Source organism: Puntigrus tetrazona, unplaced genomic scaffold (genome assembly GCF_018831695.1).
Source record: "Puntigrus tetrazona isolate hp1 unplaced genomic scaffold, ASM1883169v1 S000000528, whole genome shotgun sequence".
Lineage (NCBI taxonomy): Eukaryota > Metazoa > Chordata > Actinopteri > Cypriniformes > Cyprinidae > Puntigrus > Puntigrus tetrazona.
In genome coordinates, this window is record NW_025048164.1 from 125,001 (window position 1) to 145,000 (window position 20,000).

Consider the following 20,000-nt stretch of genomic DNA (forward strand, 5'->3'; position numbering starts at 1 on the left):
TCACCGAATCATCCCTCTGGACGCTCTGCAGACCGGTCAGTCGTTACCATAATATATATATATATATATATATATATATATATATATATATATATATATAATACATTAAAAGCCACATTTCGATTTGTAATATGCATCTGACAACTTATTATATATTATCTAAACAAAACAAGCATGCATTTTCAAAAATATTCAATATATCATTTATATAAATTATATCATTATTGATATTTTGCATCGATGGAAAGGCTATTTATTTAGTTTTTTCAGATGATGCGTGAATCTCAGTTTCTTTTCTTTTTTTCGCCTTCATATTTATTAATTAACGCATACGCGCACTCCAAAAAATATATAAAATCGTTTACGTAATATATGTGTGTTTTTAAGTTAAGTAATATATGTGTATTTCAGTAAATACATAAATATATTTAATATATATTAAATAACACTAATATATATTGTAACACATTTTTCTTAAGTGTGTGTGTATTTCTATATACATAATAAATATGCACAGTATCACACTTATATATTATGTAAACAAAACATTTTATTTCGGATGCAAATAATTGCGATTAATTATTTTTTATGTAGTTTAATATACAAAATTAGCAATGCATCAAACGTTTTTTTTTTTTTCAGATGACGAATAAATCTCAATTCCTTTCAATTTTATCTGTGCATCCACACACACACACACACACACATGCACACACACACACACACACACACACACACACACACACACACACACACACACACACACACACACACACACACACACACACACACACACACACACACTCACACACACACACACACACACTCACACACACACACACACACACACACACACACACACACACACACACACACACACACTCACACACACACACACACACACTCACACACACACACACACACACACACACACACACACACACACACACACACACACACACACACACACACACACACACACACACACACACACACACACACACACACACACACACACACACACACACACACACAAACACACACACACACACACACACACACGCACACACACTCACACACACTCTCACACACACACACACACACTCACACACACACACACACACACACACACACACACACACACACACACACACACACACACACACACACACACACACACACACACAAAATGTTTGCATAATATATAGTTTACATACGAGATTAATGATGCACAGAAAACATAAAAAGCTATATTAAACATACGTCTCAGCTCTCTAAGAAGGTGTGAGTGAGTCTGTGATGTCTGCAGGTTTCCAGCACGTCTGCCTGCGCAGCGAGAGCAACATGCCGCTCACGCTGCCGTCTCTGTTCGTTCACATCGAGGTGAAGGACTACATCCCCGCTGCCTTCGCCGGTACTGACCCCAGAGAGAAACAGCAGCATGCTCTCGTCCGGCGCCTCCTGATAACCTCTCCATCCTTGTGTTTCTGACAGATTTCTCCGATGCGCTTTTCAATCCTGTGAAGACGTCAAAGCCACCCAAGACTGAGGTAGAGTTAGACGCACAGATAGTAATAGAAGCGTGTTCAGGTGCTCTCTAATTAGTGCACTACTGAGTCGACTGGGTTGACAAACATAAAGGGTTAAAACATGAATATATAGCCAATCTGCTGCATTTGTGTGTGTGTGTATGTGTGTGTGTGTGTGTGTGTGTGTGTGTGTGTGTGTGTGTAACGACCAGGATTATTATAGATAACTAAAACTAAAACCAGAAGGAAGATAAGTAAACTGAAACGTAAAGAGGAAAGAAATTGAGAAAATTTATTTTATTTCAGCATCGCAAGGCAACATTTCTTATTTCATGTAGTTTAACTTGACTTGATAAAAAATGTATAAACAATTATATTTATTATATTATAAAGAATATTATTATAATATTATATTATAAAAATAGAGTGAAAAATGTATATAGCCATGTAAAAAAAAAAAAATATATATATATATATATATATATATATATATATATATACACATACATACACACATGTATATTTATATATATATATATATATAATTATATTTATTATATTGTAAAAATATCGTTATTATATTATAAAAATAATAAAATGAAAAAATGATATAGCCATGTAAAAAAAATAAATCACAAAAACACATGAGTGTTGCTAAAAATGTAATTACATGTAAAGCTAAAAAGCGGAAACATAAAATAAAAGTTCAAAATCATAGTATAATGGTCTCAATGATACCAACCACCACAGTTATTATAATAAACTAATAAACTAGATTTGCACCTCAGTCATATTAAAATAATACTCTAAAGCCCACATTCACTGTGATCTAATCTGTGATGAACATGATCACTGTCTCTCTGTCTCTTCATATCAATGATCTCACACACATCTCACTGTACTCTTCAGAGTTTAACGTACGTCTGTGAATATGAGTTACCTGTCGCTGACGGAGCCGCCCCTGCAGCTGTCACAGGTACAAAATATATATATATGTGTGTGTGTTAATGTTTTATGAATATTAATTTTCCATTGTTATCATTTTTGTTATATATATATATATATATATATATATATATATATATATATATATATATATATATATATATAGATAGATAGATAGATAGATAAATAGATATAGATATATATACACATGCTTACGGTCTGAAAATATATATAATATATATATATATATATATATATATATATATATATATATATATATATATATATATATAATATTAATATTTCCATTGTTTATATATATATATATATATATATATATATATATATATATATAAATATAAAGTTTTTGTTATATATATATATATATATATATATATATATATATATATAATTATTTACATTTATATTTCTGTAAATTATAATTTACAATTTAATAATATATTTACTATATAAAAGTAACTCTTTTTTTCTTCTTAAGTTTATACGTTTGTGTGCGAGCATGTATTTCTATGTACATAATAAATATATACAGTACACATATATTATATTTTGGGTGCGAATAATCAGCTTTTGTTTTATATTTGCACTTTTCAGTTTTAATCTTTCATAATTTTATATGATTTTGCCATTTGATTTTTTATTATTATTGTTATTATTATTTAGTATTTATTTGAAGACATTCTAATTCATTAAGTTTGTTTAATAATTGATCAATTCTGCTCCCTTTATATATAATAATAGTTTATACTGGTCTATGTCTCTCTCGTGTATAATAAGACGTGAAGGCAGCAGAAGAAGCTCCAGCCTCCTCAGTGACTCCAGCAGAGGGCGACGCTGCACCTCCAGCAGAACACACTCCAGAACCAGAACCAGAGCCAGAACCCCAGCCCGAGGCCAAACCAGAACCAGAACCTGAACCAGAACCCGAACCCGAGGCCAAACCAGAACCCGAACCAGAACCAGAACCTGAGCCCGAAGCCAAACCGGAGGAGAAAACTGAGCCAGACCCTGAACCAAAATCAGAAGAAAGCCCAGAAGCTGCTGCAGATGCCGTCGTCACGGAGACCAAAGAATCCAGCGAGGAAAGCCCATCTGATTGGTCAGGTGACCTGCGTCTGTCACGTGACACAGCTTGAATATTCACCACTAACTATCATCAAAACATCACTCAACATTCATCTCTACATTATTTAACATGACTTACATTTAAGTAGTCCTTTTTACTTTTCTAGAAACTTTTTTAGAATTAAAAAACTTTCTAACAATTTATTGTTTAAATACACACACACACACACACACACACACATACATACATATATGTATATATGTGTGTGTACGTGTGTATTTGACAGCACTAATAGACATATGTGTGTGTGTGTGTGAGAGTGTGTGTGTCTGTTTTTGACAGCATTAATAGACGTGTGTGTGTTTGACAGCACTAATACATACACACACACACACACATATACATATATATATCTATTAGTGCTGTCAAACACACAATTACACACACTCACACACACACACACACACATATGTCTATTAGTGCTGTGAAATACACACACAAACACTCACACACACACACACACACACACACACACACACATCTATTAGTGCTGTCAAACACACACACACACACACACACACACACATATGTCTATTAGTGCTGTTAAATACACACACAAACACTCACACACACACACACACACACATCTATTAGTGCTGTGAAACACTCACACACACACACACACACGTCTATTAGTGCTGTCACACACACACACACACACACACACACACACACACACACACACACACACACATGTCTATTAGTGCTGTTAAATACACACACAAACACTCACACACACACACACACACACACACGTGTGTATTAGTGCTGTCAAACACACACACACACACACACACACACACACACACACATCTATTAGTGCTGTCAAACACACACACACACACACACACACGTGTGTATTAGTGCTGTCAAACGATTAGTTGTGATCAATCACATCCAAAATAAAAGTTTTTGCATATGTGTATTGTGTATATTTATTATATATATATATATATATATATATATATATATATATATATATATATATATATATATATATATATATATATATATATATATATATGGCGAGCAGAGGAAGCACAAGAGAAACAGGTGCAGTGAAATTCTCGGAGGGTGTATTTATTAGATAATACACAGAAGGTGTGCGGTGAGTTCGAGGCGTGCGGGGAATGCAGCGGTGCGTCCGGGGGAAGTGTAGCGGTGAGTCCGGTGAGTGCAGCGGAGCGTTGTCTTCAGTGCTTTCCAGTCCTCGGAGTGGTGAGGGAGTCCACGGTGAGGCAATCGGGGAATTAGCTCAGGTAGGCTCGTCACGGTGAGGCTTCTGGGAGATAAAGAGAAAGACAACAAGTTAGTGTGCAACCCGGAGTCTCGTGGCTCACTGAAGCCGTCGCCTGGCCGGGCTTATCTGGCCCGCGGCTGATGAGCTCCAGGTGTGGCGAATCCTTCGTTGAGTGGCTGGTGAAGGTGTTCCTGGTTTGTTCCCAGGGCAACGCTGATCCGTCCTCGGGACGCTCGTCACACTCCCCCCCCCAAGCGCTGTCCTGGTCCTGGTGGATAAAGCAGAACGTAGTAACGGGGAAATTTGGGGTGGGTGGGGAGTGACCCCTGACAGACCTGCAAAAGCCGACCACATCCGTGATAGGCCGTCGGCGTTGGCGTTGGCTGTCCCAGCGCGGTGTTGCACGTCAAAGTGGAAGTCCTGGAGCGCGAGGAACCAGCGGGTCACCCTGGCGTTCGTGTCCTTAGCCCTGGCCATCCACTGTAGGGGTGCGTGGTCGGTAAGTAGGGTGAACCGCCCGGCCCAGGAGGTAGTACCGCAGTTCCAGGACTGCCCACTTTTGCTAGGGCCTCCTTCTCTACCGCGGCGTAGTTCTTCTCGGCGGGGGTCAGCTTCCTACTGATATATAGGACCGGATGCTCCTCACCCTCCTGGATCTGGGACAGTACGGCTCCCAGACCCACATCAGAAGCATCCGTCTGTAGCAGGAAGGGGCAGCCGAAGTCCGGGGCTCTCAGGACAGGGTCCGAGGTGAGTGCGCCTTAATCCTCCGGGCGCCTCCTCTGCGTCAGGGTTCCACAGAACCCGTTCAGGCTGCCCCTTCCTGGTCAGGTCTGTCAGAGGGGCGGCTATGGAGGAGAAGTCGGGGATGAAACAACGGTAATACCCTGCCAACCCCAAGAAGGCGCGTACCTGGGTTTTGTTGGTGGGCCTCGGGGTCTCCTGGACCGCGGCGATTTTGCTCTCCTGTGGCCGGATCAGTCCTCTCCCAACTCGGTAACCCAGGTACTTCGCTTCCAAGAGCGCCAGGTGACATTTCTTGGGGTTGGCGGTGAGTCCAGCCCGTCGAAGATCGCGAAGCACCCGCCGCAGGCGCTCAGATGGTCCTCCCAGGTCTCCGAGTGGATCACAAGGTCGTCAAGATAGGCTGCGGCGTACTGTTGGTGGGGTCGTAGTAAGACGTCCATTAGTCGCTGGAAGGTGGCTGGTGCCCCGTGTAGACCGAAGGGAAGGGACCGGTATTGCCAGTGGCGCCGGGGTGGAGAAAGCCGTTTTGGCTTGGCTTCCTCTGACAGCGGGACCTGCCAGTATCCTTTGGTGAGATCGAGGGTGGAGATATACCGGGCCCTTCCAAGACGTTCCAGCAGTTCGTCTACGGGGCATGGGATATCCGTCAAACTCGGAGACCTGGTTGAGTCGCCGGTAGTCATTGCAGAAGCGGAGGGTGCCGCCAGGTTTTGGAACCAGGACGATGGGGCTGGACCACGGGCTCGTCGATGGTTCAATCACCCCCAACTTCAGCATCTGATTTACCTCCTCCTCAATAGCTCGCCGACGAGCCTCAGGGATCCGGTAGGGCCGCTGCCGACGCGATGACGCCGGGAGGGTCCGGATCTCGTGCTGGAGGAGGTTAGTCTGCCCGGCGTGGACGAGAACACATCCGAGAACTGACCGACCAGATGTTGGAGTTCCGTCTTCAAAGCGGGAGCGAGCAGGGCATTGGTGTCGACGGACCGGGCCCTCCTGAACGGTGAGTGCGGATAGGTGTTCCTAGTCCCCACCCACTTCTTCAACAAGTTAATGTGGTATATTTGTTCGGCACGTCGACGGTCTGGTTGGCGGACTCGGTAGGTATAACGGGCCGATCTTTTCCAGGGCGGTATATGGGCCCTGCCAGGTGGCCAGGAATTTGCATGCATTGGTGGGGACCAGTACCATGACCCGGCCGCCGACCTGGAATTCCCGGGGTTGTGCAGGGCGGTTATAGTGCCGTTGTTGTTGCTGCTGGGCCTGCGTCATGTGCTCCGCGACGAGGGGCATCACCCGTTCAATCCGGTCCCGCATGGCTTGAACATGTTCCACGACCGACCTCTGGGCATCCGGCTGCTGCTGCTGCTCCCAGGCCTCTTTGCCACGCCCAGCAGGCCTCGCGGCTGTCGACCGAACAGCAACTCGAATGGGGTAAAGCCGGTGGAGGCCTGGGGCACCTCACGCACTCGAAGAGGACGTAGGGAGCATCTGGTCCCAGTCGCGTTTGTCCTCGGAGACAACCCTTCTCAACATTTGCTTCAGTGTCTGGTTGAACCGCTCCACAAGTCCGTCCGTCTGGGGTGGTACACTGAGGTGCGCAGCTGCTGGATCCGTAGCAACCGGCAGAGGTCGGCCATCACCCGGGACATGAACGGGTGCCTTGGTCGGTCAGTATCTCCCGGGTATCCCCACTCTGGTGGACAGGGTGAAGAGCTCCTGGGCGACGCCTTGGCGGTGGCTTTGCGGAGTGGGATGGCTTCGGGTACGGGTGGCGAGTCCACGATCACCAGGATGTGTTCGTGGCCGCGGGCAGACCTCGGCAGCGGCCCACCAGATCCATCCCGATGCGCTCGAAGGGCACCTCGATTATGGGCAGCGGGATAAGTGGACTAGGGGAGGTGGCCGGGCGAGGTCTTCTGGCACTCTGGGCAGGCCTGGCAGAAAAGTTTCACGCCTCTCCGAGAGCCCGGCCAGTGGAAACGGTCCCGGATCCTCTTGATAGTGTTGGCGGCCCCGAGGTGTCCGGCCAGCGGGTGGGCGTGGGCGAGCTCCAAAATGGTGTCCACTTTCCTCGGGCACCACCAGGAGCCGTTCTCCTCCCCCTCCGCCGGGCGACACACAATAGAGCAGGCCGTTCTCCACAATAAAGTGGGGAAGAGGATGGGGGCGGGCCGCGTCTCCTCTCCATCCATGAAATGTACCTGGTTCCAGCAATTCTTGAGCCGGTCATCCTCCCGCTGAGCCCGGCCGAACAGCCCCCTCCGACTACCTGTTGGAACACATCAAAGAAAACATTAGTTGTAGGAGGAGGGGACTCACCATCTCTTCCGCTGTCCGATGCTAGGAGAACGGCAGGGCGGCGGTTTTCTCTCCCTTCGCCTCTTCCGGCGAGGGTTTCGGGGCTGACAGGCTGTGTCGCGGTGTGTAGCGCCTCCTCGAAGCCCGGCCAGTCCCGCCAAGGATGATTGGTACTGGCAGATCGTGACGAGACCCACCTCCAGGGGCCAGCTTCCTCCGGCCGTCGCCACGGTGATGAGGCGGGTGGAAACTTTCCTGGTGTCCCCGTGGACGCAGGTCAGTGGCAGCTGTTTCCGTGGTTCCGTGCGCGGGGGTAGGAGGCGGGACTGAACCAGGCTAATGGTACTGCCAGAGTCAAGGAGGGCGCTGAACTTCTGTCCATTCAGGCCGATGGGGATTTTCGGTGCGGCGGGGAAGCTCCCGGTGAGGCTGCAGCCTGCCAGCCACGCCTAGGGGTTTGAGGCCTCTTCGGTTGGCATTGGCTCATCTCTCGCGGTCGGGACCGCCGCCCTCTCCATCGGTCGCCGGGTGCCCTCCGGCGCGCGTCGCTCCTGGGACACCCTCCGGGGAAAAGATGGCGCCCGCTCCCCGGCCTCTCGACGCTGGGCGGCTTCCGCCAGCTCGACCGCCTCCACCAACTCCGCAACGTTCTTGGGGTTTCTCATACCGACCGCCTGGCGACATTTCGGGAAGAGCCCGCAGGAGCCGGTCTATCACCACTCTTTCCACAATGATGGCGGGGGTTGGTGTCCCGTCCAGGAGCCAGTGTTGCGCCAGCCGAGTAAGTTCGGCGGCCTGGGTCCTTGCCGGCTGGCGAGACTGGAAGACCCACTCTTGGAAGGCTTGGGCTGCGCAGACCGGTGACAGACCGACCCTGCCCAAGATTTCCTTCTTCAGGTTATCATATCCCTTCGCCAGGTCGGCCGGCATGCTGAAGTAGCGCGCTGGGGCTCTCCTGACAGCAGCGGGCCAGCGCGTGCCCAATCCCGCCGGTCCCATCCCTCAGTGGTTGCGACGCTCTCGAACATCTCAAGATAGATTTCGGGTCGCCGCTGGCGGACATCTTGGGTATCAGCTGTGTGGCTTGCATCCGGGGATCAGGCACGGCGGGCGTGGTCAGTGGCGGCACGGAGGGCAGCGAGCTCCTGCTCGGTCTCATTCTGGCGGGTGGCCAAATGCTTCACGATCTGTTGCTGGCGAATAGAAACCTCTGAGAGGCGTTGGAGGAACTCCTCCATCTTCGCCGGAAGCGAGCGCTTTCCTGGGGAAAACAAAGAGAGAAGTTGATGTTGTGGGGACCTTTAATAAAGGCGGCGACAGCGTTCTTCCTTTTCTCTTTGTTTCTCTGTTCTCTTGCGCTTTAAAACTGCGCATTCTCCACCACTTGTGGCGAGGCAGAGGAAGCACAAGAGAAACAGGTGCAGTGAAACCCGGAGGGTGTATTTATTAGATAATACACAGAAGGTGCGCGGTGAGTTCGAGGCGTGCGGGGAATGCAGCGGTGCGTCCGGGGAAGTGTAGCGGTGAGTCGGTGAGTGCAGCGGAGCGTTGTCTTCAGTGCTTTCCAGTCCTCGGAGTGGTGAGGAGTCCACGGTGAGGCAATCGGGAATTAGCTCAGGTAGGCCTGTCACGGTGAGGCTTCTGGGAGATAAAGAGAAAGACAACAAGTTAGTGTGCAACCCGAGTCTCGTGGCTCACTGAAGCCGTCGCCTGGCCGGGCTTATCTGGCCCGCGGCTGATGAGCTCCAGGTGTGGCGAATCCTTCGTTGAGTGGCTGGTGAAGGTGTTCCTGGTTTGTTCCCAGGGCAACGCTGATCCGTCCTCGGGACGCTTCGTCACAATATATATATATATATATATATGTTTGTAGAATTTACATCATATATGAATATATTTAATTGAATATATAAATATATATATATATATATATATATTATGTAAACACAAACATTTATTTTGGATGTGATTAGTTGTTTGTCAGCATACAGAATAGAGTTAACTAAGAAACTGAATCTGACCGATGGGGTTGTTTTAGATGTAACCACCGTGACCTGTGAAGAACTGCAGCAGCACAAGAACTTCCTGAAAGTCACCAAGAAGCAGGAGAAAGACCTGAAAGACATGGAGAAGAAGTTTCAGAAGAAACGAGAAGAACTGCTTCAGAAATACAGCGACCAGTTCAAAGCCTTGAAGAAGAAGAACGGTGGAAAGAAGTAAATGCAGAATGAAGTTTTGCTCCATCTCTAAAACATATTTCTTTTTCTCGTACGTTTAGCGCTTCAACTCATTTTATTTCATTCAGTTGCCAAGACAGCATTTCTAACATGCTTCTGAGTTTTTAATCTAGTTTTAATTTCCATTTTAGCTTCGTTTCCATTGAAGAAGAGTGTTTTAATTTGAGCGATCTGCTGCTTCCGTCCCAAATCAGTGGTGGCTAGCAAGAGGTCTAGTGTGCATCTGCTTTTGAGCTGGGAAGCGCTTCTCTTTCATGTTTTGGTCCCTGAGATGTGTGTCGATCTCTGGTTTGTGTCCAGGTCTGGAGAGGATCCAGGAGACCAGATGAATGAGCTCAAGCAGAAGCTGAAGTCGGAGCTCAGGGCTCTTCTGGTGGAGCAACACGATCAAATCAAGAAGAAGAAAGAACAGAACAACACCGAGGTACACCAAAGACCGTGACCTAAATGAGTGTCCTATCTTCATCAGCCGTCAGACATCTGCAGATTTTGGTGCATGGCGCAAATCTGCTAGCAAACATCTAGAAAAAGCTAATTATTGTTTCTGATCAAAAAGTGATTGGCGTAAAGGGTTTTGTTGTCTTATCAGACAACAGTCACAGTTTATGTTTTATTATTATTAATTTCTGTTTGTCCAGAGAATTTAAATTAGACAAATTATTATTTTAAAATTTTTTTAATTTCTTTGATTTCAGTCATACTAAGATTTACAATTAACCTACTATTATTATTATTATTGTTATTATTATTATTATTATTTTCTTAATGAATTCTTTGATATCAGTCATACTAAGATTTCCAATTAACCTATTATTATTATTATTATTATTATTATTATTTTCTTAATGAATTCTTTGTTTGATTTCAGTCATACTAAGATTTACAATTAACCTATTATTATTATTATTATTATTATTATTATTATTATTATTTTCTTAATGAATTCTTTGATATCAGTCATACTAAGATTTCCAATTAACCTACTATTATTATTATTATTATAATTATTATTATCATTTTCTTAATGAATTCTTTGTTTGATTTCAGTCATACTAAGTGTTTCAGTTAACCTGTCTCTTTTTTTTTATTTTGGCCAAACAAAGGATTTAAATGAGTAATTTAAATTACTATTATTATTTGTCTATTTAATCTTTAATGTATTTTGAGCTTTTAAGTCAGTCTGATTTAAGCTAAAGCCTATGCTTCAGACAAATAATATTCTTATTTACTATTATTATTATTTCTTTGAATGACTTCTTGTTAGTTTGGGCCATACTGAGTTTAATTAGCCGTACAGCTTGACTGTCCTGCACTGTTCCCTCTGGACTCTCTCAGGTATTGATTAGCCATCAGCACTCTGCTGCTCTGTGAAGTCAGTTGATCTGCATAGATCAGGGGTCAATCATGTCCCGTACTGGCAGAGTAAACCTGACCGGACCCTCGACAACCTCTTACACTCTTATCGACCACAGTCACCTCTGAACGGATCTGTGCTCGCGCTCTGAGGAAAGACAACGTCTCCTGCCAATACAGTATTTAATCAGTCGTGCTCTGGCTCTAGAGCTCCTGTGATGTGATGAAACCACTAACACTAAGTTTTAAAGCTCAGATTGCCCAAAATCACCCTCGCAAACACATATCAATACTCTCAAGTGCTCAAAAAAACCTAGCAACTCCATAACAACAAAGAAAAGATCACAAGCAAACGCTCTAAAACACTCAGAACAACATAGCAACTGCGTAGAAACACTCTAAAGCAGCCGGGACAACATAGCAACCACATAGCAACGCTCCAAACACTCGGAACACCCTAGCGACCACATAGCAACACTCTAAACCAGGGCTAGAGGGCAGTGTTCTGCAGAGTTTAGCTCCAAGCCTAAGCTAATCAAGGTCTTGCTAGGCACTTGCTAGAAAATAGCATCTGAATAGAGATGCTATAAAACACTCAGACAACATAGCAACCACATAAAAACACTCTAAAATGCCCAGAATACTGTAGCAACCCCATAGCAACACTCTAAAACACTCAGAATAACCTAGAAACCACATAGCAACACTCTAAGCACTCTGAATAACCTAGCAACCCCATAGTAACACTCGAAACACTCAGAATACCCTAGCAACCACATAGCAACACTCTAAACCAGGGCTAGAGGGCAGTGTTCTGCAGAGTTTAGCTCCAAGCCTAAGCTAATCAAGGTCTTGCTAGGCACTTGCTAGAAAATGGCATCTGAATAGAGATGCTATAAAACACTCAGACAACATAGCAACCACATAACAACACTCTAAAATGCCCAGAATACTGTAGCAACCCCATAGCAACACTCTAAAACACTCAGAATAACATAGAAACCACATAGCAACACTCTAAGCACTCTGAATAACCTAGCAACCCCATAGTAACACTCGAAACACTCAGAATACCCTAGCAACCACATAGCAACACTCTAAACCAGGGCTAGAGGGCAGTGTTCTGCAGAGTTTAGCTCCAAGCCTAAGCTAATCAAGGTCTTGCTAGGCACTTACTAGAAAATAGCATCTGAATAGAGATTGTATAAAACACTTAGACAACATAGCAACCACATAAAAACACTCTAAAATGCCCAGAATACTGTAGCAACCATATAGCAACACTCTAAACACTTGGAATAACCTAGCAACCCCATAGCAACACTCTAAAACACTCAGAATAACCTAGCAACCCCATAGTAACACTCAGAATACCCTAGCAACCCCATAGCAACACTCTAAAACACTCGGAATAACCTAGCAACCCCATAGCAACACTCTAAAACACTCTGAATAACCTAGCAACCCCATAGTAACACTCTAAACACTCAGAATACCCTATCAACCACATGGCAACACTCTAAACCAGGGCTAGAGGGCAGTGTTCTGCAGAGTTTAGCTCCAAGCCTAAGCTAATCAAGCTTTTGCTAGGCATACTAGAAGCTTCCTTGCAGGTGTGTTGAGGCTAGACTCTGCAGGACACCGGCCCTCCAGGACCGAGTGTGGTCAGCCCTGCTCTGAACACTCAGAATACCCTCAGCAACTCTCTAAAACCTTCAGAATAACCTAGCAACCCCAAAGCAACTCTCTAAAACACTCAGAATGAGCTAGCAACCACATAGCAACACTCTAAAACACTCAGAATAAGCTAGCAACCACATAGCAACACTCTAAAACACTCAGAATAAGCTAGCAACCACATAGCAACACTCTAAAACACTCAGAATAACCTAGCAACCCCATAGCAACTCTCTAAAACACCCAGAACATACATAGCAACCACATAGCAACACTGTAAACACAATACAATGTAAAAACAACACAGTAACACAACTCCATAACAACACTCAGAAAATAGCATCTGAATAGAGATGCTATAAAACACTCAGACAACATAGTAACCACATAGCAACACTGTAAACACGATACATCCTAAAAACCCTCAGTAACACTCTAAGAACAGCCTAGCAACTCCATAACAACACTCAAAAACACCCAGAAAACAGCATCTGAATAGAAATGCTCAGAATACCCTAGCAACCACATAGCAAAACTCTAAACACTCGGAATAACCTAGAAACCACATAGCAAGATTTGGAATAACCTAGCTACCCCATAGCAACATTCTAAACCCTTGGAATAACCTAGAAACCACATAACAAAACTCTAAACACCCGAAATAACCTAGAAACCAAATAGCAACACTCAAAACATTCGGAATAACCTAGCAACCACATAGCAACACTCTAAACATTCGGAATAACCTAGCAACCACATAGCAACACTCGAAACACTCAAAACAACTTAAAAGCACATAGTAACAGTCTCAAATATTAAGAACAGCCTAGCAAACCCAAGAAACACTCAAAAAAAACTATCAAAATAACCTAAAAACTGCATAGCAACACTCTAGAACATAGTAGTACTCTAAAATACTAAAAATAACTTAGCAACTGAATTAGCAACAGTCCAGAAACATAAGTGACATTGTGTTCCGATGCACCATTTTCACCTACTAAAAGCAGGAAGCAGGTGCTAGAGATTTCTTTATTGGAAGTGACAGGAAGTGCTTGTATTCATTTCCTCTGAGTGGCAGCACAGCAGAGCTCAGAGCGAGGGCCAGCTGGTGCGTTCTGTTCTGATGTGTATGTGACACTTCCTGTGTTCTCTCCTGTATTTCCTGTGTGACAGCGTTTGACCAAACTCCTGGAAATGGCCACGGAGAAGCACTGCAGTGAGACCAAGGCACTCAACAGGTGTGTGTGTGTGTGTGTGTGTGTGTGTGTGTGTGTGTGTGTGTGTGTGTGTGTGTGTGTGTGTGAGTTTTACAATCCGAAGGTGGTTCATGAGGACGCTGCCAGTGTCCTCATAATTCAACAGGCTTAAAGCATGCATAATAAATTGTGGGTTTTTTTGAAAATCTAAAAATGCATGAAGTTTCAGTCTGGGTTTAGGTGTAGAGTCGGTGTAGGACAATAACACATGTACAGTATTAAAATCAGTACGCCTATGGAGAGGCTTCATAAGAGGCTCGTGTTTTTCAATGCACTTGACCTTTGAAACAAGAGAAATACAAAACAAAATGCAAGAAAGAGTGAGCGTAAGATGAATCATTGAGCTTCGAGTGTTTTAGTTCAGCTAATGCATCAGAGCTGCAGCGTGTTTGCCTTGGGATTCATAACGAGGCTAACGACATCAGGGGCCGGTGACCTTTTCTACACGGAGCGCAGTTTGTTTGTTAATTATTCAGTTAATTATGATTGTTTTGAGAGCAGAAGCAGAGTAAGGACTGATCACATCTGTTCACTCACACCAACCACCGACAGAAACAAAGCTCCGCTTTTTGACATTATTGGGCATGATGGGATGTAAATATTTCTAATATAAACTAAATTAAATAAAACGCCTGTAATATTCGTGATATCTCTCAACCTTACAATCTGTTTTTTTTTTCCTTTTCAGCGAGCCAAAGAAGAAAGACAAGTACGTGTGTTATTTGGGTGTTTTTTGGATTTAGAATAAAAATCAACCAATCAAAAAGTTTTGTATTAATTATTTAAATCCTAAACGTGTAAAATTAATATAAATACAAATAATTTTTAATGGTTTTGAAATCATAAGTTAAAAATATATTAATTAATTAATTAATTAATTAATATATTAATTTATTTATTAAAATAAAAATTAATTAATTAAAAAATATATAATTGTAATCAGTTGTGTAATTAATAAAAATGTATGAGCATTTTAATACAAATACAAAACCAAAATAATCAGTCAAAATAAAACACATGCTAATACTTAAATAATAATATAATAAATAAATATAATAATTTATTTAAATTATAATTTATATATATATATATATATATATATATATATATATATATATATATATATATATATATATATCTTTTGTTCAAAAGGCTGCATTTATGTGACGTTAATGTAAAATAATTTATTTTTAATTCAATAATAAAAAATACTTTATAATAATTAATTTAATAATAAAAATAAAAAAAATAAATATTTGCAAAACAAATTGTGCTTGAATTTAATCAAAAATACACTAAAACAGTAAAACTATATAATTAACATGTAAAATATCTGAATATATGTTCTAATGTAATTTATTTCTGGGATCAAAGCTACATTTTCAGCAACATTGCTCCAGTCTTCAGTGTCACGTGATCCTTCAGAAACATGCTGTAAAAGTTTTCATTCAAAAAAGTGGCCCAAGAACAATGTACAGACTTTATTTCACTTTTTAGCATCTTCAGCTTTGCCAGACCTCGTTTGTGTCACAGAGAATATGACTATCCCGGTTTAATGCCCAAATCCTGGTGTCTCTGTTTCAGAATGAAGAAATGCAAAAGTACGGAGCAGCTGGACAACGATAACGCTCAGGTAAAACAGCGCACGCAGCGCAGATGGAGCGCACGAGGGAAAAATAGACGGGCGGCAGCTGAACGAGAAGCGCGATGGAGGCGAGAGCCGTAACCATGGCGACGGTCCGACACAAAGCCCCGGTTTAGGTTGAGTTTTAACAAACGCAGACTAGCATGAGCTCTCTCTCTCAGGTGAATGAGAGAAACATGTGCGTTATGACTCACTCGCTCCATTAATCCTCCGTCTCCACGGCCAGAACTGAATGCCATTCAAGTTTAAGACGTAAATGTGTTTACAGATGTATTTATACGTCTGTTTTTATAGTACAGAGAGTGAAACCTGTAGGGTTAATCAGACTGAGGTTAGAGAGGAAGATTAGGGGTTCAAATTGATTTTAAAAAAGTTAATAATTTGTCTAAAAAATTGCTAATAAATCATTTAAATCATAAAAAGAAAAAAAAAAAACACCCAAAATAAAACCTTATTAATTAAATCTTTAGAAATATGACATTAAAATTAATAATTTTAAGGATTATATTACATTGAAATAAATATGCGATGTTAAAATGAAACAAAATTGCAATGAAACGCAAACGTATCATTTAACGGGAATACTTGATGAAAATAAAATGCTCGCGAATAATTAGTTAAATAAAAAAAAACACGAAAATGCGCTTCCAAAAATAAAAACTAAAATTCTTAAATTGGTACTAGCACTCAGTTCAGTCGTGAGATATAAAATGATCATAATAAAACAAAAAATTATAACATTGTTTAAAAAAAATCTAAATTAAACATTAAAAAATATATATGTGCATTTAAAAAAAAAATTACTAATAATTAATTCGGACATAAAAGTGTAAAATTAAAGTGAATTACTTTAAAATGGAACGAAAGCGCTTTCATTCGTTTCCCTTCGTGTTATGCGTCCATCGTGTAAGAGATGTCTGGTTGTACGGTTTTCGTGGTCCAGCTCCTGAACTTTATCTCTTCTCTATAACTGATGTTCAGAGAGCGTGGAGCTCAACGTGACGTACGAACAATAGATGCTCATGGACTCTCTATTCTGTTCTGTCTCTCACACACACACACACACGCACACACACACACACACACACACACACACACACACACACACACACACACACACACACACACACACACACGCACACACGCACACATGTCTATGCACATGATCTTCAGAGCAATGCAACACTTCCATCCATACGAATGCACTCCAGAACATGTACGTGTGGTGTGATGGCTGCGTGATGCTCCGAACACGTGTGTGTGTGTGTGTGTGTGTGTGTGTGTGTGTGTGTGTGTGCTGATAAGGCACGTGATGTCACACTCTTTCAGTCGGCAGATAACAGCGGCGCTGATGGTTCACCGCAGGAACAGAGTCTGAAGAAGAAGCAGGCCTCTACGCTGGCCAGCATCAGAGAACTGATCAGTCAGGTAAAAACACCTCCACTTCATCCAAAGTGACGAAAAGAACGCTTATGATGTCGATAAATATTTCTATTTGCGTTTTATTGACTTGATGAAAAGTCAATTAAATCATAAAAATGTGAATCCAAAGAAATGAATCATTTCAAAATACATTTTGAAGCAACTGCTAATCATTAATTAAATAATTTATTAAAATAAATATTCAACAAGGGTGCATTAAATTGCATTTTTGTAATTTTTTTTATTATTATTATTATTATTATTATTATTATTGGCAACATTTTACGATAAGGTTCATTAGTTAAAAGGAACTAAGAACGAATAATACCTCTACAGCATTTATTAATCTTAGTTAATACTAATTTCCACATTCATTTAAAAAACAATTAATTCTGAGCTAAAAATGAATGAGTGTATGTTTTTAAGGGCATTGAGTTATTGTATGTACATGTATATTATTATTATTATTATTTATCTATTTTATTCAGTTATAAAGAAAAGATGAACTGTTGTTTTAATCTGTAACGTTGTACAAAAAGGTGCATTAAATTGATCGAAACAGAAAGATTTCTATTTCCATTCCATTGATAATAATAAATTAATTACTAAAAATAACAAACAAAAAACAACATATTCCTTTTAAAAATATTAAGCAGGGATGCATTAAATAGATCAATTCTTTTAATTATAAAATTATAAATCAATGAATAATTAAAAAAATAAAATAAATGAATGCAAGTCATTTTAAAACAAATCGTATCAAAATAAATCACTAACAATTAATTAAATCGCAAAAATGTCTAATTAAATTTGAAATGAATTTTCAAATAAAATAAAAAATAAACCACTTACTAATAATTAAATAATAAATATGCAAAAATTAAATAAATATATTTTTTAAAGATATTATTTTATGCAGCGATAATCATTTTGACACTTAAAAACATTCAAAACGTTACAAAAGTTTCAAATAAATACTGTTAATAGATGCTTTTGCGCTGTCTGTGAATCCTGAAAAATCCACAAAAACATTTTCAACATCGATAATAATTAGAAATGTGTCTTGATCAGTAAATCAGTACATTATTATGATTTCTGAAGAACCGCGTGACGCTGAAGACCGGAGTAATGATGCTGAAAATCACAGAAATAAATGACTTCGTAACAGATAATCACACACAGAACAGCTATTTCAAATAGAAATAATATTACTGTATTTTTGATGAGCAGAAGAGACCGAACTTTTAAGGACTTTAAGGTCGAAATTGCATGAAGGGGATTTTATCCTAACCACGAAAATAACTGTCTCCATTAAGAAATGTCAGATTATGAAAGTTGAACACATGAAGTCGGGTTCGGCCCGTCCTTCACTCTTCGTTTCAGGAAAGACATCTCTGAATTTAATAATGCTGTGATGACTGTAATAACTGGAAGAGAAGTCAATGACTAATTCGGTGTGAATCACGAGCTTCCCGTCTTTATTAATGAACCTTGTTTGAGGAACAGATGTGCTGGAAGCGGTAGTAACACCTGGACTTTTTTTATTCAGATCATTTTAGTCTCCGTTTGACGCTTTTAAAAAACTCTCAGGACTCGCTGTCGTCAGCTTTCCGGTTTTGAGGGATAGTTTCATGAGTATTTATAAGTAGAAAGCACATAGAAACACCCTAGAAACCTCATAGCAGTACACTAAAGAGACTGGGGCCGCTGCGCAACTGTAGATATTAATAATGTTATTCAGCGAGGATGCAAAAGTATAAACTTGTTGCAAAATGTTTGTGCGGAGTTCATAAAAAAATCCAATTTAAATAAACCAATGCTTAAAAATGAACACTGTGTAAAAGAGCGAAAACGTTAAAGTTGAGCGAATGATTATTAATCAAATCGTAGAAACGTCAAGTGAAACATTTTAAAGCAAGAACTGTTCAAATAAAATAAATAAATAAAAAAAATTAAGTAAAAATGTAAAGTTTAAAAGAAAAAGATGCAAATAAACAACACGAAACAAAAGACTTAGATAAAGAATTAAATGTTTCCAGGTGTTGAGTTGAAGAAAAGCTGTATAATTAAATCGTGAAAGTGTGTAATTACAATAAATTAATTTTTTAAATAATAACAGCATAAAAAAGTAAAGACGTGAAAGAAACTGAGTGAATTTTTATTATTTGAATCAGAAACATGTCAAATTTAAATCTGTTGAAATAAAAATAAATTAAAGATGTGCTAAGTTTAAAAGAAAAGAAATAAACATACACACACATATATATATATATATATATATATATATATATATATATATATATATATATATATATATATATATAAAATATACTGTCTTTTGTGTTAAAAAAATTTAATAAAATTATATATATATATATATATATATATATATATATATATATATATATATATATATATATAAAATATACTGTCTTTTGTGTTAAAAAATTAAATAAGATTATATATATATATATATATATATATATATATATATATATATATAT

The 20,000-nt window shown here is 40.5% G+C and overlaps 1 protein-coding gene across 2 annotated transcripts in view; it reads left to right on the forward strand.

Annotated features, from left to right (window-relative positions):
• The window catches only part of plcb2 (phospholipase C, beta 2), a 35,925-nt gene that overhangs the window by 14,953 nt on the left and 972 nt on the right, over positions 1 to 20,000 (forward strand). Inside the window, exons 21-31 of one of the 2 annotated variants that reach the window (XM_043232458.1) lie at positions 1 to 35; positions 1,310 to 1,414; positions 1,495 to 1,550; positions 2,439 to 2,505; positions 3,273 to 3,599; positions 9,945 to 10,122; positions 10,444 to 10,567; positions 14,347 to 14,411; positions 15,118 to 15,138; positions 16,014 to 16,062; positions 17,404 to 17,502. The exon at positions 1 to 35 is cut by the window's left edge and continues 65 nt beyond it. In XM_043232458.1, the coding sequence (XP_043088393.1) occupies positions 1 to 35; positions 1,310 to 1,414; positions 1,495 to 1,550; positions 2,439 to 2,505; positions 3,273 to 3,599; positions 9,945 to 10,122; positions 10,444 to 10,567; positions 14,347 to 14,411; positions 15,118 to 15,138; positions 16,014 to 16,062; positions 17,404 to 17,502 (1,126 nt within the window). The remainder of the gene's footprint in view (positions 36 to 1,309; positions 1,415 to 1,494; positions 1,551 to 2,438; positions 2,506 to 3,272; positions 3,600 to 9,944; positions 10,123 to 10,443; positions 10,568 to 14,346; positions 14,412 to 15,117; positions 15,139 to 16,013; positions 16,063 to 17,403; positions 17,503 to 20,000) is intronic. The other variant, XM_043232457.1, reaches the window with a different exon arrangement.